Genomic DNA, 27,328 nt, shown 5'->3' on the forward strand with positions numbered 1-27,328 from the left:
GAATTCTATTGTACATTATATGTGCATAATTGTTGTATTTTCTTGTTTTGTATGTTGCAATTGTTCAATAAAAAAAAAAAAAAAAAAGAGTACATAGGTACCTTTTAACGCAGTTATTTGATTATATATTCATAAATATAGTTAAGAGCAAATTTCCCCCTCCATCGTCTTTTGTGAAATTATTTTATAATAATAATAATTTTATTTATAAGGGGCCTTTCTGGGCACTCAAAATAAACATATTATGCGTTTTTTCTCCATTTATAGTGTAAATCCTGTTCAATTCTTCATTTTTACAACTAGCCAAGGAGGTTTACCGTAAAAAAAAAAACATCAAATTGTCTCTTTTTAAACATGACATAATTTCTCGACCGTGTTTGCATTTTACTAATTCAAAACACAGCCATAAGTATGCATGTTAGTTACAGTCACTTTGCTATGTTTGGCTCCTAATTTATTTTTAATAATACCATGTAAGCTTTAACAACATGTTCTCACTGTCAATTGCTGTAGACCTAAGAATAAATACAAACACCTCTCCAATAATATGCATATCTTGAATGCAACTTTTGGTTTTTACAATTTATTGATGTCCCACAGAAGTCCTGGCTTGCAAAGCCTGTATTTTTGCAATTTTTCTATCTTACTGCGCCTTTAAGCGAAAAAGTTGTCCCAGCCACATTCTCAAAAACCTGCACACACCTAGTACTTAGTGAAAATGAATTTTTGACATAGCGAAACCATCCACCCTTCCCCGGGGAAAAATGGCATCACAGCAGGAGAAACCGTAAAACAAAAAAAGATGGCTTGGTGGCCATCTTGTAGAAAATTGTGAAATTTGACAAATTTCACATTTTCCCACAAAGTTGGAAAAGAAAACTTGTTTGAAGAGCCCCCAGACACATCACCAGGATAAGACCACGACCAAAGTTTGGTGACCTTTGGCCTCAATAAGAGGCCCCCCCATCTTGAATTTTTCTCAAAAAAAAATCACCTTTACTACAAGCTACAAATTTAAGCTCCTTCTAAGGATTTCAATCTATCCTTTTAAACCACTTGAGCTGTGGGGTGCAACTGATCTGAGAGTCAAAAATGATGCCTTTACTAAAACACACCCAGTGTTACCTTGAGTACCTCAAATATGTATTTAATTGATGTTCAGATCTACTGAATTAAACCTCCAGAAATCTTTATTGTAGCTAGGATAAAACTCAAGAAATGAATAAAAAAACTAGGATTAACATGAGTCAGAAACTTCTTATTAAACTGTCTTTTAATTTAAAATGGTCATATATGAGAAGCAGATATAATCATGACAACATAAAAAACCCTGCCTTTCATCAAACAGTTAGGGGACTAGTAATCACACCATTGTTTTTCTGTTGACACATTTATTCGGTTGACACCACAAATAAATGCAGTTTTTTTAAATTGTCAATCGTCATCTTGGACCTGATTCCGCTTTTAAATGTACAAATAAAAACAGATACCTGACATGTATGTATGTGACAGTGTGCTTAATTGCATCGTCACCTCAAAGCTACTTTTGTCTTTGCAAGAAATGACTGTTTTCACTGATTTAAAGACCCACTCCAATGAACATCTTGTGTCATTTTTTTGATGATGAAGGACATGGATAAAGAAAAGGAAGATCAAAATAGCATTTCTGAGTATTTCTTTTTACAAATGGAGGGGGGGTGGGTCAACAGTCCTACCCACAACTCAGAGGGGAATTTCTAATGAACTACTGCCGCTCTGCAGAAACTATGTCCTAGAAATCAACACAGGTTTTAGGATTTTGGCCAAAAACAGCATAATTATAATTCAAAGACCACTGGGAAATGCTTTTATATTACATCAAAATGCTATCATTTTAAGCCTTTGAAAAATAATTAGCCTACCCATTTTTATTCAAACCTGTTAAAAATCACTAGATGCCAAGGTATTGCATTATACTAAACACAAAATAAAAATGATCTAAATAATATTTATGATAGTGTTACATTTGTTTTCATGTCTAGTCCAGCAAATTATTACTTTTTCTTTTTTTCCTGAGTGGCATCAAACCACGAGTCCAAAAGTTTTTTCATGTAATATAGCTGCCATGCATGCACTTGAACAGCAACCACCATGATGATGTACATGACAGTCACTGCAGAGAAGCCGAAGATGAACCGATAGGCTTTGCCATGGCGGTACAGCTGCTGCGCCACAGGGAACATCTCCATGCCTCCGTAGATCAGCGGCGCCACGGAGAACAGCCCTGCGCTGATCATGGATATGACCAGGTAACTGATATTGTTCTTGGGGAGAGACAGGCTGCTGCACAGCAGAGGGAGGGCGCTAAGCAGGTACGGATACTCCCACTGGTATGGCGTGGACACGGTGTCATGTGACACCAGGCGGAAATGACTAACAGTCACTTGAGCGGCCACGAGCAGCCAGATCAGGAGATGCACCAAGTTCAGTTTCCGTACCTCGGATTTCAGCGAAGCACTGCAGAGTGTGAAAAATAGATAAATGAATAAATAAATGCAGCTTAGTATTTAAGGAGGAAGATCAAGTTTTTAAAATCAGCCAGTTAAGAAACTTGCCTCATCTGATAAAGCGGAGCCACCTTCTCTTTGGGTTTGAAGCCGCCTCCATTGGTTCCAGCGGTTCTGACACGCGATGCCATGATGACAGAATACTACAAACGCACAAAAGCAATGGCAACACAACACAAGCACTTCAGCCACTGTTCCTAGTATTTCATCCATTATGTACACCAGTAAATGGAGCCGAACAACCACATTATTGATCATTTTGCTTTTGTGTAACATTATTATAATGCTGTTTTTTTTGTAACTCTTGAAGCTCCAGCTCCAGTATTGACATTCTTTCAACTCTTCAACCGTTTGCGCAATTAATGTCCTGCCAGCGGATTCTGAAGTAGAGAAAAACAACTTTTCGCTGATATGCAACACTTTGGGTAAAGAATATGTTGTGAAAAGCCGCTTTTCCCAGCTTCAGAATCCGCTGATTCCCATTGATCGCATGAACGGTTGAGGAGTTACAGTGGGTGAAAAACCGTCTGTTAAGTATTAAACACCCACTCCAATGAAAATGGTGTTTTTTAACATTGTTCTTGTGGCATTTTTCTGATGATGGAGACCATATATAAAGTAAATTAAGATGAAAATTGCATTTCTGAGTATTTCTTTATTCTGATGTATCCACTTGCAGACAGATAGATCCATGTACGTCTTTGCTTTCCTCATCTGAGCTGGAATCTGGATCTAAACCAGGCTTGCTAATTCCTGGTCCTCGAGATCTACCACCCTGATTGTTTTCCAGATCCCCACCCAAGCCCTGCTAGCTGCTGATTGGCTCCATCAGATGTCTCCACATTCTGATTGAATGAGCACACCTGGTCCAGGTATCCAGCAGCAAGTTGTGCAGGAAGAGCTGACAAAAAGACAGGGTGGTAGATCTCGAGGACCAGGAATAAGCAGCCCTGCTCTAAACTGTACGGGTGGACAGCTCCAATATTGCTCACTGCTTTTGCTGTGATGGGCTGTAAGCTAGCGAAAAAGTGTATAAACCGAGAGTGCTTAGAGACAGGAAGGGGATAAAGGGATTGACTTGCTCCTTGCCAATAAGTCTGCGCATACAGTAACTCAGAGGAGAATTTCTACTGAACTCATGGCGCTCTGCAGAAACTATGTCCTAGAAAACGACACAGATTTCTTGATTTTGGCTAAAAATGGCCTAATCATAATTAAAAGACCACTGGGAACACTTTTAAAATAGATAAAATGATGATCAGAGAATTTTTAACTATTTGTAAGGTATTTTGATATTGACGTTTTTATAATGAGTTATGACATTCTATTTTCTTTCATTTTCTTTTCAATTTTATAAATATCCACCATGTCACAATTTTTTGTTCTGTTTATTGAAGGAAAAGGCAAAATTATATGAAATTTGGTGAAAAACACTGATGTGATTTGATTGAGTTTTTTTCAGGACCATTTATTTTATTTTATATATAGTATTTGTTTGGATGAAATGCTAAACTATTTAACCAGGTTTAATTTAGCAATAGACAAACAGGACACTTTGAAAAGTATGAATTTCAATATTTTCAATAGAAAATAAAGATAGAATAAATGAAGTTGGAAACCATAGTACAATTTTAACGAGTTTAAGCAAATCCCGGTTCTTATCTAAATGTAAACGCCCTAATAAAAAACACATATAGAATTCACGGTGGTTAGCTAGGCTGTAAGCTAGTAACTCAGCCTCTGACTGATGCTAGCTTTATTTACACATTTCGAGCGAACATGTTAATAAAACGTCTTTACAGCATTACAGATGACGTTGAAGAACCGTAATATTACAGAGAATAATTTGGCTCACCGGCGATGTTACCTCCGCGTCCTCCCTGCTGCCCGGAAATGCTCAAGGCTGCTTGTTTGAACAGAACAAGAAAGAAAATAGGGATGACTGCAGCTCTGCGCATGCGCGCTGTTGACCGCAGCATCAGCATCTCTGGGCCAAACCATCTGCAGACTGGATATGTTTACTACAGCAATTTCAATTGACTGGGTTCAAACTGTCATTGATCTCATTCTGTCACTTCAATTTTTTATTTTAACTTGAGTAGTCTTATTTTAGGTAATCAATTATGTCACAATGAAGGAAACCGTTTATCTGCATGTGTTTCCATTGTCTTTTAAATGTCTTTATGCAAGAATCTTTTTTAGAAATAAAGGACCTGACTCATAATACTGTATAATTACGAGTGGGGTAGATGCACTGACAGGAACAGGAAGAGGGTTGACAAACTGGGTGGAGATCCGGCTTTGTTCTGGTCACACACACTGGTCTTGAGTCTGTGACAGCGGTGAGTGAGAGGAGGGTGTTACAGAAACTGGAATCCATCATCATCTTCTGCATGAGACCATGGGTGCACTGAGGAGCTCCTCCAATCAGAGACCTGAACAGCTCGCTGTAAAGAAGTCACACTAATCTTTCTTCCTGTCAGCTATTATACTACAACACCTCATGGACACATTCTGAATTGTATCTGTAGTGTAAATTTATTTCTATCTGCTATTTTTAATAGAGTGATGGTAACAAGATCATTTCCCCATTGTGGGATCTGTAACGTATTACTCTATTCTATTCAGTAATACTTTCAATCATGCAAATTGTGCAATAATAATCCAGGATAATCTCATTAAATAAACAACTTTATTTAGAAAACAAACAAACAGACAAACATAAAACATTTTACACATATTATCTGATTACAAATACATTTTCAGGACCATGGTCACTCCCCCTTATGGTTTCATTCTTTACAGTTTTCTCTTTTTGTATTTGTGTAAGAAAACAGTCAAATATGTGAATTTTAAACATTATTGACATAAATGTTCTTGTGAAATGTGGCTTTAAGACAGCAACATCTTGAACATCAGGTACTTTCAAACAAATACCACCCTAAAACATGCATACTGTAGTCCAACTAAAGTGAATTGCACTTGCTTTTATTTTGAAATCACATTCTGACTTTTTGCACCTTCTATATTTAATTAGTAAATAAAAACGTTATCCAATTATGGATTTTTTAAAAATGATTTTGTGATAAAAGAAATAGCAGGATAGTCATTAGTTAATATTTACCCAAAAAAAGTGTGCAGCTGAACAAAAATAAACAGAAACACAAAGTTTTTAAACTCTAAGTTTTAATATGTGAGCAGGGGTTTGGACATGCATGCTGGATTTCATTTAAAAGATAGTTGCTTTTTTGTGTTTTAACTCTGATAACTACAGACATTTTAATTTTGTGCACTGTTTTGGGTTTTATATTGTGAAGAATACCCACAAATTCCTCGGCTCTAAAAATTCTAAAACTTAAAAATAACCAGTTCAGTTTTTTTTTAAATGTAAAAAATGTGTATAAGATTATTTTAAATTTCAAAACAGTACATTTATACTGAAAGGGACAACTAAAAATGTTTAATTAAAACACCACATGAGCACAGTGTAAAATAATTATAGTCACTCACCAATGTAATCCCAATTACAAGCACTTTCTCAAACATATTTAGATTTAATTGCATCCACTGTTGGTGATCTAATTATGGTAGCAGTCAATTGAGTGAATTCTGTCAGCTGAAAGAAGGTAAGAAAACAACTTTGAATGTCTATTTACTACTAAGTGACATTTCAAGCATGTCTATGCTTCTTTAATTTATATTAACTTTTTAATGTCTATGCAGTTCTTGTAATCAGCGCTGTCACTTTCAGGTGGTAAATCTATGCTTGTTATCTGTGCAAAGGTTTGTGGACAAGAGCACATTTTGCATTTACTTCTTTATTTGTACTTGATTTTTGTATCATACATTTTTCATGGTGTTTTTGCATGACTTAAATTAGCTGCCAACTTTTAACTTGTAAAAAAACTAGAGATTTAATTTGTTGCAGCAACGGTTGCATATTTGCGCAATTGTATTTTCAAATATGCTCTTTTTGCAATTGCTTAGGTTCATTGAGATGTTCTTTCCATGTATTTGTATTGTTTAGATTGCAAGAAAAACTGCATCATTCTTTGCTGTGCCATTTAAAATGGCTACAAGGTTTCAGAGTGTTGATGTTTTCTTGTACCTTTGTTAACCATATTGTTATTTACTGACTATGTCTAAGAATAATTCTTGTTTATGTACTGTACAACATATTCCCTAAGTTTTTCCTGTGATAAGCCTGAAATGTGTTACATTGGATACAACAAATACCCAGTAAAGGATGAATGCACATACTGCCCAGCATAGAGTCCTGAAGCCTGATCTGAGGGTAGCATGATGTGCACCGTGTCCCCAGCCTGCAAAGGTAATACTGCACTTCCCGAAGCTTGATCTAAGAAACCTTTCTTGTATTCATCATAGGTATACATCACTGGTTCATTGTTTCGAATCAACGCCACCCACACGTTGGTTCCTTTGCAGTGAATGTGGTAGGCAAAGTAGTAAATACCAGGCACGTCACAGGTGAAGATTCCTGTTTGGGGGTCATAGTTTTGGCGGCCATTGTACAAGAGTTTGTCAAATATGACGGGACTTCCGACAGGTGGAAAAGGAGTGGTCACTATGGCTGTGAAAGCGGGCATCTCCAGACCGCTGACACCCATCACTTCTGCTCCATTTTCACCATACTTACTCTTTTTAGCATAACTTCCAGCCTTGACACCATCCAGACCTGGACCCATTTCAGAGAGAACTCCAGCCAATTCAGGAGAGAAGCCAGGTACTCCTGGTGGCCCCGGTGGACCTGGAGGGCCAGGTTGACCTGGTTGTCCAGCTGTCCCAGGAGAACCCTCTCTTCCTGGAGCTCCAATGGGACCAGGTACACCCGGACTTCCATTTTCTGCTATGCCAGGTGGACCAGGGGGGCCCGTATCACCCTTAGGTCCTTGAGAACCTGGGGGACCAATTGGTCCTGTTGCACCATTTCGACCTGGGATTCCTTTTGGACCTTGAGGCCCAACTTCACCAGGTAATCCACTTTGACCTTTTGGACCAGGAGCCCCAGGCGGACCTGACATACCAAGTGAACCCTTAGGCCCTACTTCCCCTTTGGGACCAATTACTCCTGGTGAACCTCTTGGTCCTGGTTCTCCTGGATCCCCAGGCAAACCATTGTCTCCAGGTAGTCCTGGAAGACCTTGGTCACCCTTGGCCCCATCAAGACCTCTTGGTCCTGCATCTCCATCTTCTCCTTTAGAACCGGGTGGACCAATGCTTCCTGGGGGTCCCATAAGGCCTGGAGGACCTGGTGGACCATTTAGTCCAGGGGATCCAAGCATGCCAGGTAATCCACCATGACCTTTATCTCCTTTAGGTCCTGGAAGTCCTGGTGGCCCAATAATCCCTTTGTCACCCTTTGGACCAGGTAATCCTGGTTTACCTAATCCTGGTAACCCTGGTTTTCCTGGCAAACCAGTTGGTCCTGGGTGACCTTTCCCACCTGGCATACCTGGCTGCCCTGGCAGGCCATTTTGACCTGGTTTTCCCAGACCAGGAATCCCTGGTGGACCAGGCTGACCGTCTTCTCCAGGCTGCCCTGGCTGTCCTGTCTCACCAGGATATCCTTTATCCCCCTTTGGACCTTGTGGACCTGGAGCTCCATTTAGACCTGGTTTCCCAAAACCAGGCAACCCTCGTGGACCAGCAATTCCAGGTGGCCCTGGAAGTCCTTTGTGCCCAGGTTGTCCTGGCAGCCCAATCCCTTTGTCTCCTTTGGGTCCTTGTAACCCAGGTAATCCAGGAAAGCCCTTGTGACCAGGCTCTCCTTTGGGTCCCAGTTGACCTGGTAATCCTTGTGCTCCAGGTCTGCCTAATCCTGGAAGTCCTGGTGGTCCTGGGGGTCCCTGAGGCCCTGGTTGTCCTGTCGGACCTTCGTCACCCCTAGGGCCCATTCCTCCTTGAGGCCCAGCCTCACCATTTACTCCTGGCTTCCCTGGCAAGCCTGGCAAACCCAGCTTTCCTACTCCAGGTATTCCTGGCGGTCCTGGAGGTCCAGGTTGACCTGAAGGACCTGGTTGTCCATGCCCCGGAGGTCCAGGAGGTCCTGCCGGTCCAGGTGGTCCAGCTGGACATGGTTCTCCTTGCAAACCACCCTCAACTCCACTAGGGATTGTCTGACCTGTCCGGAAATAACATTATTTAAAATTCAAGTGGGAAAAATGGTAAAAACTCACACCACTGAGGTGGGAAATGGTCAAGCACGCAGAGTACAGCAACTAATTTAGTGCATTTTCTTAAAATAAGGAAATGTCATCATGCATTAGCAGATCCTTACTTAAAATATGACTTTCTCACCTTTGTCTTGTCCACCTAGATAGGCACCCCCATCTCGAATGTTTTGTTTGCCCTTGAGTGTTGGCATCTGGGGGACCTCCTTCCTATAATGGGGATACTGCATATAGGGCACTTCCTTGCCGAGGTACTGTTGTTGGGGGAAGCCACCATTGCCTTTGCCCAAGTGCTGATGGTGCTGCTTTGGTTGGTATGGCTGAGGGTGTTGCTTGTGTCCGTAGAACGCTCCACCATTTATGTGTGTCAGAACGACAAAGTGGAACAGACTCAGGAAGAGCAGGACAGGTAGGGAAGACATGGCCAAAGCCTGTGGGACATAAAAAAATAAGAAAATGATTTGAGTGATGCTGCAGATATGTTTGACTGATGCTTTAGCCCACATGTGGCCCGCCATGTCATTTTATGTGGCCCACGAGAGCATAAAAGTTTTCAATATCTTAAAATAAAATTTAAAAATCTTTGTGTATTTATTCATATCTAGGGGGAATCGGACTAGAAATATCGGATTAGGCAACTATACATTAGGACTTAAACACTATCTATATAACCTAACCTGTCAGAATCAAATGTAAAAAGATTTATGTTAGAGTGACAAGCAAACATATGTTTTCTATGCAACTGTATAGAATAATAAATAATAATATAGAATAATAAATAGCGGGGTAATTTAACACTAAGGAGTAGTTACATTTATTTTTCATTACATTTAGTTTCATGTATAAGTTATATCTGGCCCTTTGAGGAAAACCACTATGCTGATGTGGCCCTCGGTGAAAATGAGTTTGACACCCCTGTCTTAGCCTATGTGCACCTCTACTTCCAGACAGCTGTGAGATCAATCTTTGTCTCTCCCTGCTGGCTAAAAATTGTAAATGGACAACTGATTTTGTAAGCTGTTGTTCTTTTGTTGCAATTTCATCCAATAGATTTAGTCTTAAAAGTTGTTATATTTTCTTTTTGTGTTAAACAACAGTTGAAGTTATACTTTAGAGCCAACATTTAGGTTTCTAAAACTGGTAAACGTTTCAGTTTTTGTCATTTGGTAGATTTTCAGAGATAATATGTTTTCAACAGTAAATACAGTCATTCATGAATTCATCTTCAAAGCTGTTTAGTCGCTTTTGGCGACAAAACTGGAGCCTATCCTGGCCACTTGTGGGCAATGGTGGGGGACATCTTGGACAGGTCGCCAGTCTGTTGCAGGGCCACAAATCAAACACCCATGCACGCTCACAATTCAGAATCAGAATCAGAATTACTTCATTGATCCCACACGTGGGAAATTTGTTCGTTACCATTGCAAATGACAGCATTGTAAACATAAGAGGGAAAAAAGAATAAGAATAATATAAAAAACAAAAAAAATGTAACATAAATGTAAAGAATAAGGTGGTAAAATTTAAACAGCTATTTACAAACAGTTCAGGTAAAAAAAAAATGTGCAAAGGTTATTTGTTGCATTGTGAGTTATTGTTCAGGGTTATTGTATTTGTTAGGAAGGATTTCCGGTATCTGGCCGTTTTGAAGCGGAGCTGTCTGAGCCTCCTGGAGAAGGAGCTCCGCTGTTTGTCCGGAACAGGGTGGAGAGGATGGTCTGGGTTGTCCATAATGGATACAATCTTGTTCAGTGACCTCCTCTCCATGACTGCTTCAAACATTTCCTGTTTGCAGCCAATGACAGAACCCGCCTTTCTGATCAGGTTGTTCAGTCTGTTGACGTCACTGACTGCTATGCTGCTTCCCCAGGAGACCACAGAGGAGAACAAGGTGCTGGCCACCACAGACTGGTAGAAGATCTCCAGATCTCCAGATCACCTAGGGACAATTTAAAGTAACCAATAAACCAATGAACCATGTTTTTTGGATGGTGGGGAGATGCCAGAGTCCCCGGAGAAAATCTATGCATTACAGGTACAGCTGGGACTTGAGCTGGGGGCCTTCTTGCTGTGAGGCAAGAGTGCTTACCACTGTACCACAGCCCAGCCACAGTAAATACAATATACTTCCAAAACAGAATTACAATGTTTTTCTAAAGGGTTTTGGAAAATCCCCAGATATTCTGTTATTAATATCACTTAGAAGTAAATAGACATAAACAAATGTTCAATAAACTTGTTCGGTAAATATAGACGGTGGACCATCAGCAGAAACAATGGATCAAATCCACAAACACTGGACCCAAAAACCCCTTTTTTGCACAAACAGAACCCCATACAGGACATTATTTTAATTCCCAAAGCATACTTTAATGGATACCTTTGCAGGGCTCCAGACTAACTTTTTTCACTAGGAGCACAGTGGCCCCTAACTGAAAATTTTAGGGGCGCAACCAGAAAATTTAGGGGCGCATACCGTAAATCAACATTCTAACCAAATCTACTAATTTCCACTGTATTACTAATAAATACTTTAATAATAGATGCAGAAATTACAATGTGCTGTTTCAAATTCAGTGTCACATTTTATTCTGCACTTTTGAAGATGCAACAAAACAAAAGCATCGCTGTCATGACAGTACAAATTTATCTTTGTGACACCAAATAGGTGCAGCCAAGATGCACAATAAGCGTGTTTGAGATCACCCAGGTGAACTCAACGCTGCGCAGATCACCTGGTGTGTGACATATATTTTTGTTTTTGCTCCAACATCAACTGTCAATCATCACAAAATATCGCGAGAAAGGGGTGGGAGCAAGGGGCAAACCTACCCGGACACAGCTGGAAACTGAACTGACTGAAAGCTGCCCTACAGACTACAAAACAATGCATTATGGGACATGTGTCCTGATGGTTTTTGTAGTGGAGTGATTAATTAAAATAATTTAAAATACCAATTCATTAAAAAAAGGCTACATACATCACAAAACATTAAAATAATCATAAAATATATAATAACACAGATCATACTAAGGGGGAGAAGAATATTAAAACTAAATTGAATGTTAAGGACAACTCCAACTTCCTGTACTCCTTCAGTCTTGCTGCAGATTCGCTTTCATCTCACAGCCCCCCCCCCCCCCCCCCGGTCTCCCCAACGATCTAGGCGAGCCGCTGGTTCATCTCAAACACGTCGATCGTTGCATTTTCCCCACGTATTTTCAGTGTGTCTAAAACTAATGTTGTTTTTGCTCGCACGTGTTTAAAGTTCAAGCCCCGTTAGCTGTCACGCATGTAGGTGTGGGACATTTATTCTCCTCAGCTGACCCGACACCCGCGGGACGGGAGCGGTGTGCTGCCGTAACAACCGCGCAGGACTGTTTTATGCGCCGCCGTAACCGTAACCAAAACCTAAACCTTCCTCCGGTTCTGTGTGGCCCAGAGAAAAGTTCGGCACGGACTGCATGTATTTAGAAAATTACGAGCGAATAGATACGTTCTAAAGGAAAGTAAGGAACTCCTTAATGTGGTCCGGGGAGGGAGCTTTTTTTTTTTTTTTTTTTTTTTTTTTTTTATTTATTTATTTATTTTTTTTTGGTCCGGGGAGGGAGCTGTCAGGTTTCCTGCTTTCAAGCCCTGTCATTGTCCCGCCCCCAAGAGTCATATACCCCACTGTGATTGGTTGGTCAGCTTCGCGCACGACAATGAAAAAGTGTCATTCATTAAAACTGGCGGGCTGCAGTAACATTAAACCTTCATATTAAGGCGGGGACCGCAAAATATCATCTTGGGGGCCGCAAATAGCCTGCGGGCCGCGAGTTTGAGACCCCTGCTGTACACTCTGGCACTGGTACACTAGCCGCAGGTGGGAAGAACGAATCAATAGTTTGCTTGCTCATAGCTCAGACGCACATATCAGGTTTTGATATTTGTCTCTCCGTTTCCTTCCCACAGATGTTTACGCGCACTCGATTATCTCTAGGCCCCTCCCCCTACACGCATTTTAGCCACTCACAGTGGCTGTCCCTATTCTTCTCACACGCAGTGGCCGCCTCGCACACAGGCATCACGCGAGAGTGTACGTGCTCGCGTTTCATGAGTATGTGCGCGAGTGTGTGTGTCTGCCTGCGTCCGTGTGCGCTTGCGTCTCATTAATTATTTCATTGATCATTGACGTGCCCCTTCCACGTTTAATGTATAAGAAATACGAAGGGTGGGGGAAGCAAATTTACTGGTCGCGCATGTGCGACTGGATGTAAAATTCAGTCGCACACTCTCAAATTTTGGTCGCAAAATGCGACCAATTGCTCGCAGTCTGGAGCCCTGCTTTGTAATAGGTAATAAATCAGACAAACTTTCCATACTGTCAATATTCAATAAACATTTAAGACCAGGAAAAAAGGAATGCAAAATTCACAAAGTACCTATTTGTTTCTAGAAGTTTGCAGATCTAGAGGTAGCAGCGGAACCAAAAAAAGTCACATTTTATCCCAGTTTCATTTTCTCTTCAATGTCTTCAAATCATATTATTTTAATGGTATTACTCCATTTTGAATTTTTTCTTCTGTTATAAAGCCCTTTTTACAGGGTTGTTTTTCAAAGCCTTGGTTGATCCCCTTCTTGACATTTTCCTGCAGTATTGCTGTTGTGTCTGGCTACAATTAACCAAGTTGACAACTACAGACAGAGATTTGTTCCTCTGATTTACAAATCAGTATCCGACATCATTGTGGGTTGGCAATTCAATTTGACATAGTTTCCTGTGAGGTATTCAGATTTATTTGAATTAAATCCTGGATTTAAGATTTAACTGGTGGATCAGATTTAATTCAATTAAAGCTGAATCCTTATGTCTCTATAATTATAATTTATTGTAATCTGTAGACAGAAAAGTCTTTTCACAGTCAACTACTATATGCCTTTCTACAATACCACTGATAATGTATTGTTGTAGGTTGATTTGTCTATTTGTAGTTGTTCACATTTCAGCATATCCTTGGGATTTGCACGGGTGGTTTTATGTCGGATGCCCCTCCAGTGACCGGCACACACTTTTGGCTACATAGTTAAGCAGTGGCGCGAGGGGTCTTGCTCTGGATGATGCATCGTGTCTTCTGGGAATCGAACCCTGGTTTCCCATGTGCCAGTCCTTCCTTTAACATTGTTTAAGAGTTAACAAGATAACTGTACAGAGATTGTAAGTGCAGTCACTCCACTGGAGTATTTTAAGGCCGCAGGGGGAGATGCGTTTTCATGAGCCACATTAAGATGACCGCCACACCCCGATTAGCTGTGAGATCGATTCTATCAGCTTCTATATGGATGAAATAATTACAAAAGGAGTACATTGATATTTTCGCAGGGCTATCCCAGGTTTAACCAAAGAAACACATTTTATTTTAAAGTCGTCAGAAATAGGAAAAGAAAAACAAGGAATTACATGCACACAGCAGAAATCTGAAACAGGAAAAGGAGATATGATTCAATAAAAATATGGTCCGGATCAGAGGAGCTGCTAAAGAGGAAGCTTGGGCTGGGCTCTTTCTCCTCTGCTCTACATCATTCAGAGCTGAAATCTTCTCTGGACTTCTCTGGATCTTATTTGCAATATTTATTCAGACCTGTGGACCTGAATCAAGGCTTTAAAGCACAATCTCTCCATTTTTGAAACTAAGGATCACCTCTGGAGTTTTTATTTATTCTTTCTATCACTGATAATAATGGAAATAAGGAACTTGAGAGAAAAAGATAAACGGCTCTGCTGGTCAGAATTATTCAAAGTCTTAATTAAACAGACAAATAGGTCTGTGGTATCTTTGTGACACCAGTCGGAAAACAGTGCTACATCTCGCCTGTTGATTTCCCTAAAACGTCTGAATACCAGTAAATTTGTGTCATCCTTCATCTTAAGAAACCTGCAAAATGATTGACATGCATGTTCTTTATTGACCTGCATGTACTGTATGTCATGTGTTTATGTTCTTTATATTTATCAGTTCTCTCTTTCACAGAACAGGCATCTTTGCCATGTTCAGAATTTGGCTTTTTCCAGCAAAGGTTTTATGAGCTCTCTTTCTTTTTTCCATTAGAAGCCACCATTTATAGGCTTTTGGATGCTTTTACAACCACCTGAAATTTTGATTGACCCATTCTCAGGGTTTGTTCTTTTCTCTAGAATTTGCCCATTCCACCTTAAATCATGGGTTTCACAGGTACCTTCCCCAGCCCCCTTAACACACACAAACAAGGGCTTTGTTGAGCAAAGGCTGTTTTCCATACCTCAACTGATTATTGATTGTGCATTAGAACTGGACTGAGTGACCCTTCCCCCATGGGGTTCCAAATAGGAAGAAGGCAAAAAGCCAATATCCCAAAATGACTTATATTGAGAAACAGCTATTACTCAGCCATCATGTTTGGGATTTCTGATAGCCTTTTAGATTATGACCTTGATAATCCTCTTTTTTTGTGCAATCTATACTATAAAACTATATACTTAAAACTATAAGTTTTAAACTGACTAATCAGATGCCTCTATAAATGTATGTGGTGTCACATCAAACCTTCAGAACGTTTGATTAACAGATTTTGTGAATTGACAAATTTTGTTCAGCCCACTTATAAAGTGGTAGGGTGTTGACTTCCAACAACCTTTTAAAAACACAATCACTCATGCCTGATCAACTCGGACCAATCACTTCTAACTAATATCGTCTGGCACCGACGTGTTGGCATCCATATGACAAAAAAATGGCGACTTAATTGACTTCAGTTTGTTGAACCATAAGCGAGTTGTTTTCTATTGGTGACATTACACTCATTTGGTCCAGTTCTCTTGTACAGTCAATAGTGATGATACTTCTTATGACTTTGAGTTCTGCAAGTCAAACTATAGAAAGATACACGTCAATATAACAAGATGGGGAAGATTGCGGAAAGAATGAAGAGTTCAGGCTCCAGGTCACGGCAGACATGACAGGACAAAGAGAGCACAATCTCTTTTTGCAATTTATATCTTTAAAAACTTTAAAACTGTTCATTTAGAGGAATTCTGATTGCACACTAGTGTATTCTTTTCCTTAAACCATCCATCCATCCACCTGCATATCTTCTCAACTTGCTCATTCCTGTACTGGGTCATAGGGTTGATGAAGGCTACCCAGGTTCTGAAAAGCAAAGGTGGGGTACACCCTGGACAGGTCACCAGTCCATCACAGGGCCACACATAGATAGACAAGCATATACACTATGAAGCATGTTTTTGGACGGGAAGAAACCAGAGTGCTCGAAGAAAACCAACACATGGATGAGGAGAACATGCAAATTCCACATAAAGTCCCAGCTGGGATTTGAACCACTTACAAAAGAGAAAAACTTCTTCTTCTTATGGGTTTTCATGAGCAGTTCCTCATCTGTTTCTTCAACAAACACAGGAAGCCCCTTATAAACACAGACCACAGCGGAGTATGAGCCCAGGAGGTGGTCACTAGGATCACTGAACCCATAATCAAGGGCTGACCTGATTTAGGTTGTCAGCATCAAGCAGGCCAGGTAAAGCTAGAAAACAGGCAGGGTTGTGGCTCTTGAGGACCAGGGTTAACCAGCCCTGCCATAATCTATCACACACCTATAGCTTTCTGAACACTAAAAGGAAGCCTGATGGGGGAATGGAGACATTTATCAGGGTTTTCTCCACACACCAAACAATGTTATAATGGGCTAGTTGGGTGGGACAAAGTATTTGAAAGTTTTGTTAAATCCATTCATGGGATAAAAAAAAAAAAAACCTCAACAAGCTATATTGTAAACAAATTATTAAAATGCACCCCCAACCGTTTTTCTGTCGAAAGCAGTACCTATTAAAATTTTTGGCACCAGGCTGTAGATACATTTATATTTTTTGTAAAACAGATGTTTTTTATAACATAGGACTCAATAGGAAATGATTCCCTTAAGACACCAGCCTCTAGTGGTCATTTGAGAAACTGCAGCATTTGGTACTTTCTTGGCCTTAAAACAGTTACTAAACATGTAGTGGAGCCGGTTAGGTTGATATTTTAAATAAATTGTGCATTTTGTGGTACAAGCTCCAAATTCGGCATGGACGTCCCTAAGGATTCCCTGTTTCAGAAAAGAACATTGGCATCGAGAAAAATCCAAAGTGGCTGCTATTTGTAAAAATGGTGGCCATATCCTCAATTTTTACAAAAATATTCAATGTCTATTTGCTACTTCTCAAGTAATCCTACTCAGAGAGGTTACATGCAGAGAATGTGGTGAATGGATGCTTGAAACCCACAATGAAGGCTAACTGCCAAGCAACTGGTAGCTCAATGCTCTAACAACCACAAACGGCAAGTCCTATAGAAATGGGTCCACCATCTGTCACCTCCTCTAACATGGATGACATCAAGCTATATGCTAAGTGTGACATTGACTCCCTGATCCACACCACCAGGATCTACAGTACTGACATTGGGATGTCATTCTGGCTCGAGAAATGCAGCCGGATGGTGACAAAGGGAGGCAAGGTAGTCCACACAGGAGGGATCTCACTCCCAGAAGGAACAATAGCAGACATTCACCTTGGAATTCCACAGGCAAATGACAACCTGGAGCAGGCAACAAGGAAAGCTGCAACAGCTAAATACCTCCAACGAATAAGGCAAGTCCTGAGAAGCAAGCTCAATGGCAACAACAAAACCCTGGCAATAAACAGCTACGCACTGCCATTTATCAGATACCCTGAAGGAATAATAAGATGGCCAAAGGAAGAGATACAGACCACGGATGTTAACCCTTGTGCTATTCTATGACCTCACCCTCACATTGAAATGTTATCCCAACCATGACAAAGGTGGATAAAGGTGAAGAGGATTTCATGTAATCCATGGACACCTGTGAAGATAACAAATCATTGAAGAAACCAGATGACTCAACTCCCAATGTCAAAGTGCCTGGGATAGCACAAGGGTTAAGACACGAAAGCTCCTCACCATGCATGGAGGGTTCCATCCCAAATCCAGCACCCTGAGACTGTATGCAAGTTGCAAGGAAGGAGGCCGAGGACTAGTGAGCGTGGAAGCCACTATCCAGGATGAAACATCCAAGATGCATGAATACATCAAGCTCAAGGCCCCAACTGACAGTTTGCTCAGTGAATGTCTCAGACAATGTAGAGCAGAGGATGCAGTGCTGGAGGACAGATCCTCATGGGAGGCACCAGAGCAAATGCTCAGATCTACCACACCACACCAGACAAGACCCAAGGTGTAGGCTGTACAAAGAGGTGCCTGAAACAATCCAGCACATAACTGAAGGGTGTAAGATGCTGGCAGGTAAAGCATATATGGAGCGCAACAATCAAGTGGCTAGAATAATATACATAAACGTGTGCAGAATATGGACTGGAAACCCCTAGGTCAAAATGGAAAACAACTCTGAAAGTGGTGGAGAATGAGAGAGCAAAGATCCTATGGGACTTCCAGATCCAAACTGATGGGATGGTACAGACTAACCAACCAGACATTGTAGTGGTGGATAAAGAACAGAGGAAAGCCGTTACGGTGGATGTGGCAGTGCCAAGCGATGGGAACATCAGGAAGATGGAACATGACAAACGAGAAATACCAGGGACTCAGAGAGGAACTGGAGAAAGTCTGGAAAGTGAAGGTGACAGTGGTGCCTGTGGTAATTGGAGCACTCGGGGCAGTAACCCCCAAGCTGGAGGAGTGGCTACAACAGATCCCTACATTTTTTTTTTCATCCAGGATTTTCTTGTGGCTAACATGCTTTCCTGAAAGATGGGATCCTAAGGTACATCCATGCCAAAATTAGTGCTTGGACTGTGTTTTAACACCACGGCAATTTTCACAGCAAGACTAACCCTTGAACACCGGATCGGTCGTCTGCGACACGTAATTACCACACACTCTTTGATATACTGGAACTCCTTGATCGTTAACGCAATTGTCGTGAATCAGCTTATTCTAACATGGACAAAAGCGACTTTTGTAGTGCAAAGCGTTTTTTTTCATGACAGAATCAGTTGATTTACATTGATTGCATAAATGGTTGAAGAGTTAAGGTAGTTGTAGATTATAGCAGGAGCCAACCAACATCCTTATGCAACAAATGTATCGGAATATTTAGAATCAAAATGTTTATCTTCTTCATTTCCTTTCAGCATTTGTCCTTCAGGGTTTGGCACAGCAAATCAGCTTCCTCCATCTAACTATGTCTTAAATCTAGTTGTTTATTTATAGTAATATTTTTTTATTTATATTGTTTTCCAGCTAAATGCCATTCACTGATATGCTTACACATTCTAGGCACATCCATCCAGTAAGTCCAAAATGCTCTTTTTATGTTTTAATGTGATAGATTAGGTTGTAAATTGCTTATTATTTTATTAGTGTTTGTTCATGTGGACTTTATTTAACCTTGTTTTAAACATCATTATCAATCCTTTCAAGAAACTTTTGATCCTTAATCTGATTTGCTCATTGTTTTGAATGATTAAAACCATGTGGGTTCATTTTCAAAGAACCTTGGTGAGGCTCTGCGCTCTTTACCACCTCTGGTCTCCATCTCCATCAAACTGAGGTGGACTTCCTTCAAAGACGACTCTTATGGGACAGACAGTGGCACAGTCCTGTCAAAATCACCAGAGGCCCGAGAAAAGGTCAAAGGGTGGAATGATCCAAAAAGCTTCTAATGGACGGGGACAACAAAAAGGCATTTGAAGATTTAAAACAAGAGTGTGAGGAGGTTAAAATGAATCTGCTGCATCATAAACAAATGAAGCAAAACCTGCAACTGCTGAATAACTTCTTGAGACTTTTTCCTCTTCTTTTGACAGTAAAAATCAAAAAGCCATGGATGGGAAATTTGTAGACTGTCTAGAACTGTGCTACAGGAAATGGTTTTTTGACCAAAAATGGACATAAAAACAGACTAATATTTCCTCAGAGAAACGTTAAAAAAAATATTTTAAATACTTTTTCACATGTTTGCGAGTGGAATTTTTTTCACCCACACTGAGAATGTCTCTATTTCTTTGTTTCGTTATTTCAGAGTCAGTGGCTCCAGGAAGGATCAGAACACTTCTTTAATGCTCACTTGAGGAGTGCACACACCAGAGAATTAGCTTTAGGGTGTCAAAGATATTTTGCAGACGTTAGAGGAAAAACTCACAGAAACTTAACAGTCAATTATTCAGGATTCTCTCATTTCCAGCCAATTTACATTTTACTGTTTTATGAGCTTTGAGGCACGCTTTGATTAGAATTCAGCATACGTGTTCTCTAGGGTGAGTTTTTGCATGTTTAAATATTATGAAGATCCTGCAGCTGCACACATCTCTGAGCGTTAAGTCTTTTGTTAACTCCAGAAAGATGGAAAAACCTTTGCTCTGTTTGGTACAGTGGCCCTGAAGAACAAATCATGTCAACGTATGACAACACAAAACCATATAAAATATCACAGTGACAGTGGAAAAGCAAAACCAAATAATTAAAAACAGTATTTTATTTTAGAAATCAAAACAAAAGTAGAGAAGACAAAAATGTAATTACAAAAAAAAAAAAAGAATTCCAGACAAAGCGCTAAAAAAAATAAAACGTTTCGGAAAACAAAAGTACGGTAATTTCCAGAGATGGGATGTCACTGAATGGATGATGATGTTTGTTCACCTTTTCATTTGGTTTCATCCGACAGAAGATATTCCTTCAAGCTTCCAGCCACGCTCACTGGAAAGGTTCAGTGATCAATCAATCAATCAATCAATCAATCAATCAATCAATCAATCAATCAATCAATCAATCAATCAATCAATCAACTCTCTACCACAGTTTGGGTAAAACACGCTTCTTCAGAACTTTAACGTCATCATCCAATCAGTGGCGTCCCATAGTACGTATTTTTTCCATTTTTTTCTTTTGTTCATTTTTTAACATTTCCATTTGATTTCTGGAAATTACTTTTGTTTTGATTTTTAATATGTAATGCTTTTTTTATTATTTGTTTTACTTTTTAAATTACCTTTAAAATGTTTCTGCGTTGAGTGATTTGTTGATGTGATTTGAACTTTAGGGCTACTGTAGTTAGGCCTTTTTTTTTAGCATTGAACAGAACAGTGACGTTTCAATTGTCCAGTAATTTTGCATTCAAAATTACTGAAGGTTGAGTTTTTAAGAGATTAAAAACGCTGTGCGCTGATGGCTGATGTTTTTGTCCACACACATCTCCACTCAAAGTGGACGATTCAGCCTTTTTCAAGAAGAAGAAAATGTCTAATGTCTAGAATGTCTAGAAACGTCTAAAACTTAAATTTTTGCCAAAGTAAAAAAGTGCAAAGAAAAAGTCGCAGGTTAATGCGCTTCCAAGCAGAGGTGCCATTAAATAAACACCTTTTATGATGTTGTGACTCAACGATAGGGGATTCACGTAGCCAACAAAGCTAACATCTTTAACTTCTGTAAACTAAAAAAAAACTCTAAATTATTTTAAGATCACATCTATTAATCCAGAAACTGAATTTTTATGTTATCAATCAAACGTGCCAACATGAGTTCAAACTAACCCACCAGTGTCTGAGACAGGCTCCAGCATCCTTGTGATGCCAAAAATGATCAAACGGTTTAGACGAAGAAGAGAGGATTTTTCATTTTGGACCAATCATTTTTGAGTTTTTAGCTTTTTAGAAGTAATTGTTTTTTAGTATAAAGAAAAGATAAAAACACTTTTATTCATTATTATAATAATTACTGCAAATCACACCTTCCTTTAGCTTCATGTCAAATTCCTTCTTATGAAAGGAGGATGTATGACCTCTATAATTAAGAGTAAAAAATGTGAAACAATCATTGGTTGTTGTCAAAGCATTTAGAGAAGAATTTCCATATAAGTTCAGAAATTCTATAATCATATTCTTTCCTTCTCCAGATTTGAGTCTGTCAGCTGTCTCTCTCAACCATCCATAATTTATTCTCACCCAATCCGGATTAGGGCATTTATGAATCAATAAAACTTTATCCTCAAATCAGAACTAGACGCCTATAGCTCGTCACAGGATTTTAAAAACGCATTTGTTTAATAAGGACTAAAAGGCAAAAAACATATTTAGACAGAACTATCTCCAACAAATACACTGTAAAAACTGAATCTTAAGAAAGTAAAAATATCCTTGTTGCAAGAAACCTTAGTTTGAGAAAACACGTCTAAATGAATAACAATTGTTATTGAAATAAGAATAGATGGTAAAACCAATTTTTCTAACCCCATTTAAAGAAAATGTTTCAAATGTTTCAACTGAACCTTTTTTACTTATTTCTAAGGGGGCTGTTTTTGCAGTGTATAAGACTTCCTGCCTGGAGACGCCTCATCAGATTAACTATGAGGGAAAAACACAATCAGGAGGATCATTTTTGAACCAATGTCATTTTGGTTGACCATGTATCCCCAACTTCCCAGGATTGCTGGTTCCTCAAAGTGAGAAAGTCATTCCAGGTTAAGGTGGACTGCAGCATGACATTCAAAGCACACATTCTTTGAATGTTCTTAGGCTTACTCATCTTTTTGTGTTTTTTCTTTCTGATAGTTCTTGTTCTTTCAACCTTTTACGCCTTACATGTCTTTAAAGAATTCCTTCTTTGTATTTTTATTTTATTAGCTCTTGTTTATATTTACTGTTTTAACTTAAGTGTTGTAAAGCGTTTTTATGTGCATTTTGAAGCGCTACACAGATTTTGTTTTTATTATTATTTATTATTATTAGAGGGAAAAAGCTCTGCAACCATCAAAGTTCCACTCTGATAATCTTAGGATATATTTTTATGATTGTGTGCTGTTTGTTTTTAGCCATAAACAAAAAAACTATCATTTTCTAGGACACATGTAGTTTCTGAAGGATGTCAGTAGTTCATTAAAAATTCACCTCTGAGTTGTGGGTGGGACCATTGGCGTGGAGCAACCCCGCCTACCTGAGCTTGCAGCCCCCCCAGTGTACTTTCAGCGCCACAAATAAGCTCTTTTTCCAATGACATTTTTTATTCTGCTCCAGATTCACTACGATTTGAATAAAGAAATACTCAGCTGAACCTATTTTTATATGTCCTCCATCGTTAGAAAAATGCCTCAACAATTTCTTTTAAAACAGCATTCATTTATGCTGCAAAAAATAAAAAATACGTTTTACAACACCCAAAAAGTGGTCTTCGGTGCAAATAAAAAGCTACAATCATGTGCATCTTAATGCAGATCTTGATGAAGTATCACAACCCGCGGATTCTTCACTCATGAAAACACCTGTGTTTGGTGTCCTGGCTTTCTATTGCGCACACACAAATGCTCACAGTGGCAGATCCCAGCTGATGGATGTGACAGTCGAGTACACAAAGCTCAGCGGTGACAAATTCCTCCTCTTCCCTCGCATCAGACCGAGACGGACGTCTTAGCACCCCCTCCTCACGTCTCCTCTCTTGATCTGGCAGTCTCTCCTCCTTCCTGTGGCTGCGGAGCTGCAGCCGGTTTGCCCCATTCCTTTCCTCCGTGTCTCCTGTCTGGGGGATTTGCCCTTTCTCTACGCTTTCCTGAGTTTGGAGACACACTGCTTCGGTGACCCGTGGGCGCTTGCAGGCCGCATTGGAAGTCAAAGGTCAAGACTGTGAGCCACCATGCAAACACACATGGGGGGGGGGTTGTAAGACGTGACAGCTGAGGGGGATTCTCATGGGAATCCATGCTGCCCTCTTCAAACCTCATATACAACCTAATCGGAATTCATGTCTGCAAATTTTTCGCAAATCTGCTCTGCCGCACAGACGCACTCAATTCCAACTGCTGTTTCCTTGTGGTTTCTCAGCAAAAGGAAACAAAAATGCTGCTCCTCGCCTCCCCAAACACAGCTTTTCTAAAGCACACCTTGTAAAATTAACACCTCTTTTGGTCACGCTACAAACGCCCTCCGCCAAACAAACCCTGTCCACATACCATGGAACACAGCTACTTCACGCATACACGGGCACAGCTGTGCAGCTTAAATGACCAAACTGTTTGCCTCACTTTCGCTCTCCTTTACCCGACCATAACTCTTGGTTTTCGTGGCATTCTTTTGGCCTTTTGTCCCGTTCATTCCTCCTGTTTGCTGACTGGCACACACAAGGGGGTGCAATGTTGAATGAGCACACACTCCTCTGGAAAGGTTGCAGGGACCCAGCAGAAGATGAAGTTCTCATCTTTTCCAACACCTCTTCTTTTTTATTATTAGATTGTTTTGGTTTCTTCCAAACCCCTGAAAACATCATGAGAAATACTGCAAAAATAAAAAACGGAATCTCAAGTAAAAAGACCCTTATTTTAAGAAAAAAATTCTTATTTTCTGTCTCGCTTGAAAAATATTCCTAATAAGAAAGTTTTGAAATAAAAAAAAAACATTTTATTATTTTTCTTACCCCGTTTGCAGCTTTTTGGCTTGGAAACTTTTGACACCCATGTTTTTGCAGTGTTTAAAGGACACAATGTAAAATGATAGAACTTAACAGGTTTGCCACAAACAGTGGAGAAAACAAAAACAAATTGCTTCTCAGCCTAAATTAAACAAGAGATTCGGGACATGACCGGCCCAGGGTGAACAATGTCTTCGCCCAACAATGGTCCAGTTAGACTCCAGCAGTCCTGGGTTCCCATTAGGCATAAAACGGGGTCAGAAAATGGATGGATGGTTTTTTCTCATCAAAATTTAGAGATTTTTATGAGAAAAACTTTTTTTTCAAGTTGTTTTGAGTTCCTTTAATAAGTAAGTGATTGAGTAAATGCCCACTTTGAAAGATTAGACTAGTATATCTTTCTGAAATCAATATCTTGTCATTAATTTTGTTAATTTCCCTACACCGTAAACATGTAAAGAGCAGTATTAAAACACACAGACAAGTGCAGTTTGTTAAACACAAAAACATCTGAAAAAAGAACAAAAAATTGCACAATAATCACAACATGGAAGACCTAACAAAACAGTTTACAGCACCCCCTTTGATACAGGTTTTAAAATGTCTAAGGGAGGCATAGAAGAAGATCCCATATTCATTATTAATTTAAATTATCAAAATATGTTTTTTTTGTATAATCTTAAACAGAAAAAAATAAATAAACATATGGTTAATTATTTTTTAGTACATGCACTCAAACATAGAAAATGATGCAAGCACACTGCAAAAATCCTCAGAAATGAGTCAGGAATTCGTACCCCGTTGGTAGATGTTCTTCAGATAAGCAAAATAATAATAATAATAATAATAATAATAAGTTAATACATTATAAATAATTTAAAAAAAATTCTAGTCACTACAACATGTTTTCTCAAACTTTATTTTGCTTTTGAAATACTTTTTTGATAAGATTATTTTTCTTGCATGACAGAAAATAAGACAACTTTTTTTTGAAACAATAGGCTTTTTAAGTTCTTCATATTCAGCTTTCACAATGCAGCTTTGTTCTCTCATTTATAATTATGTGGCTCCTGTGACTTAATTTCTTCCTTTCTTTCAACCGGGATTTTTAAAAAAATATCTATTTTCATACTTTTTAAGGAATCAAGTTAGGGTGGCTCAAAATAAACCTTCAACAAACTTTAACAGCTGGTCTGATAGTGAAGAAGTTCAAGCAATTAATCCTCAAATTTGAAACGTGAAGGATTCAAGGTAAAATAGGGATTAAAGTCACGGAAAGAAAGCCTCCTTAGGTTGATTAAACGACAGATTTACTCTTGGAAAAGCTGCTGTTTGCTCGGCTGGCGCTTCTCACCAAACTGCTGCTCCCCTCCCTAGTGGTCTGTTGGCTCAGCCTGAACTCTCTGCACATGCCTGCAGACGGAGTCTTTGAATGAGCGTTTGCCTCAAGCACAATATCTGTCTCGCAATCGCATGCATAACTCACAGTGGCAGGGATGCTATGCAGGCAGCAGCTTGACAAGCAGATTTATTTGGGTTAATATGATAAGTTTAACCCTTAACGTGAAGGAATCATTCTTTTTTTTAAACATTTGTCAAAAATAGACATGAGTGAATACATTTCAGATTAAGACAAAACAAAGCCCTGTATCTAATTATGCACAAGTTAGATAAAAGAAAGAAAAAAACTAAGTAAAAAAATAAACATCAACATCAACTGCACAGTGGAGCAGCGGCTTACCTTTTCCTGAGGCCGTTTGTGAGGGAATGGTCACTGCAGGACCAAAGGAAAGAGAAACGGCAGGCGACAGGACAACCACGAAAAGCGCTGGCACACATGCATGTAACAAACGCGCATCTTTTGGACCCGGCTTTTATCTGCTTCAAGGTGGAGTCAGTTGGGTGGGTGGGAGAGGCGGACGTATGGAGGAAGGAGGGATGAATGATGAATAAGAGGGATGGGGTGTACACCACCTTCAAGAGAGGATATTCCGAAACTCGCTCATGTCACTCAAATTCCAGCGGCTGCAATAATGGACATGAGTTTTGGGAAACATTACTGAGATTAACAGCTGCATGCAGAAAAAAAAGCTCATCTACATTTATTACATTTTATTTAGACTTTTTAAGATTACATTAAAGAAAAAATAATAATAATGTAGTCCCAGCAAAATCATATTCAGCTGTATTTATCAATAATGACAGGCACTCCATGCTTTTACCTGCCACCAAATATTCGGAGGTTATCATGTATATTTTTACAGTTTTTGCCCAGATATTATTTTTTGACAAAATAAGGCATCTAAGTTCATTGGAAAAAGACGAATAAATACAGTGGAAAAAATTTGCTTCTCAAAACAAATTAAAAAAATAGACGTTTTTTCCTTGTTATAATTGAACAAATCTGCCAATGGAACTAGTAGATTTAAGATTTCATCAAATAAAATTCTATGTTCTGCCTTTTTAGACAAAATAGAATCTTGAAATTAGTTATGAAAATTACATTTACATGAAGGTAATTGGAAATAATGTCTTAAAGGCCGTGTCACTCAGCCACGACGTACATTTTGCACATATTGCAAGGATGAAAATTGGTCAGACATGAATATCCGTGGAAAAAGTGAGAAAAGTTGTGGTCTTTTTATGTTAAGTTTTCACAGATGTGTCACGAATGAGCCACGTTAAAACCACGGAAGAATTACGAATAAACCACGCAAAACACACATAAATAAACGTAAACAACGAACCGTGCAAGATTATTGTACAGTTTATATGCAATTCTTTAGTAATTTGTGTGTCAATTATGTAATTTGAGTGTGATGTCTGTACACGTGATATAAAAGTTCTACATTGGTAGGACATGAATGTAGAACAATCGTGGAAAGCCACAAATTTGCGTATGTCTCTCACTAAAATCACCCACAATTGCATAAGATTTATGAAGTAATTGCATAAAGTAAATAGTAAATGAAGTAAATATGCGTAAACTGAGTAATTCTTAACCGACCATAATTTGGAACAGCTCAAAACTGAATACACGTAGAGACACATTGGCCAAAACCCTCAATGGACATCTGCGCACAAATGACGAACGCAAGAAACACTTATGAATTGCGTAGACCCACGCATGTAGCAGGACAGACT

The 27,328-nt window shown here is 39.3% G+C and overlaps 2 protein-coding genes across 2 annotated transcripts; both read right to left on the minus strand.

Annotated features, from left to right (window-relative positions):
* Positions 1 to 1,371: 1,371 nt before the first annotated feature.
* Positions 1,372 to 4,511, minus strand: jagn1a (jagunal homolog 1a). The gene is made up of 3 exons (XM_004081467.4): positions 4,402 to 4,511; positions 2,595 to 2,689; positions 1,372 to 2,496 (listed from the first exon to the last, which is right to left on the minus strand). Exons 2-3 carry the CDS (start codon positions 2,675 to 2,677, stop codon positions 2,034 to 2,036), a joined length of 546 nt encoding a protein of 181 aa, XP_004081515.1. The 5' UTR covers positions 2,678 to 2,689; positions 4,402 to 4,511; the 3' UTR covers positions 1,372 to 2,033.
* A 708-nt stretch (positions 4,512 to 5,219) lies between these two features.
* col8a1a (collagen, type VIII, alpha 1a) lies at positions 5,220 to 26,069 on the minus strand. The gene is made up of 3 exons (XM_004081468.4): positions 25,926 to 26,069; positions 8,865 to 9,168; positions 5,220 to 8,688 (listed from the first exon to the last, which is right to left on the minus strand). Exons 2-3 carry the CDS (start codon positions 9,157 to 9,159, stop codon positions 6,761 to 6,763), a joined length of 2,223 nt encoding a protein of 740 aa, XP_004081516.1. The 5' UTR covers positions 9,160 to 9,168; positions 25,926 to 26,069; the 3' UTR covers positions 5,220 to 6,760.
* Between the last annotated feature and the right edge of the window lie 1,259 nt (positions 26,070 to 27,328).

Source organism: Oryzias latipes, chromosome 21 (genome assembly GCF_053564925.1).
Source record: "Oryzias latipes strain Hd-rR chromosome 21, Olatipes_Hd-rR_3.1".
Lineage (NCBI taxonomy): Eukaryota > Metazoa > Chordata > Actinopteri > Beloniformes > Adrianichthyidae > Oryzias > Oryzias latipes.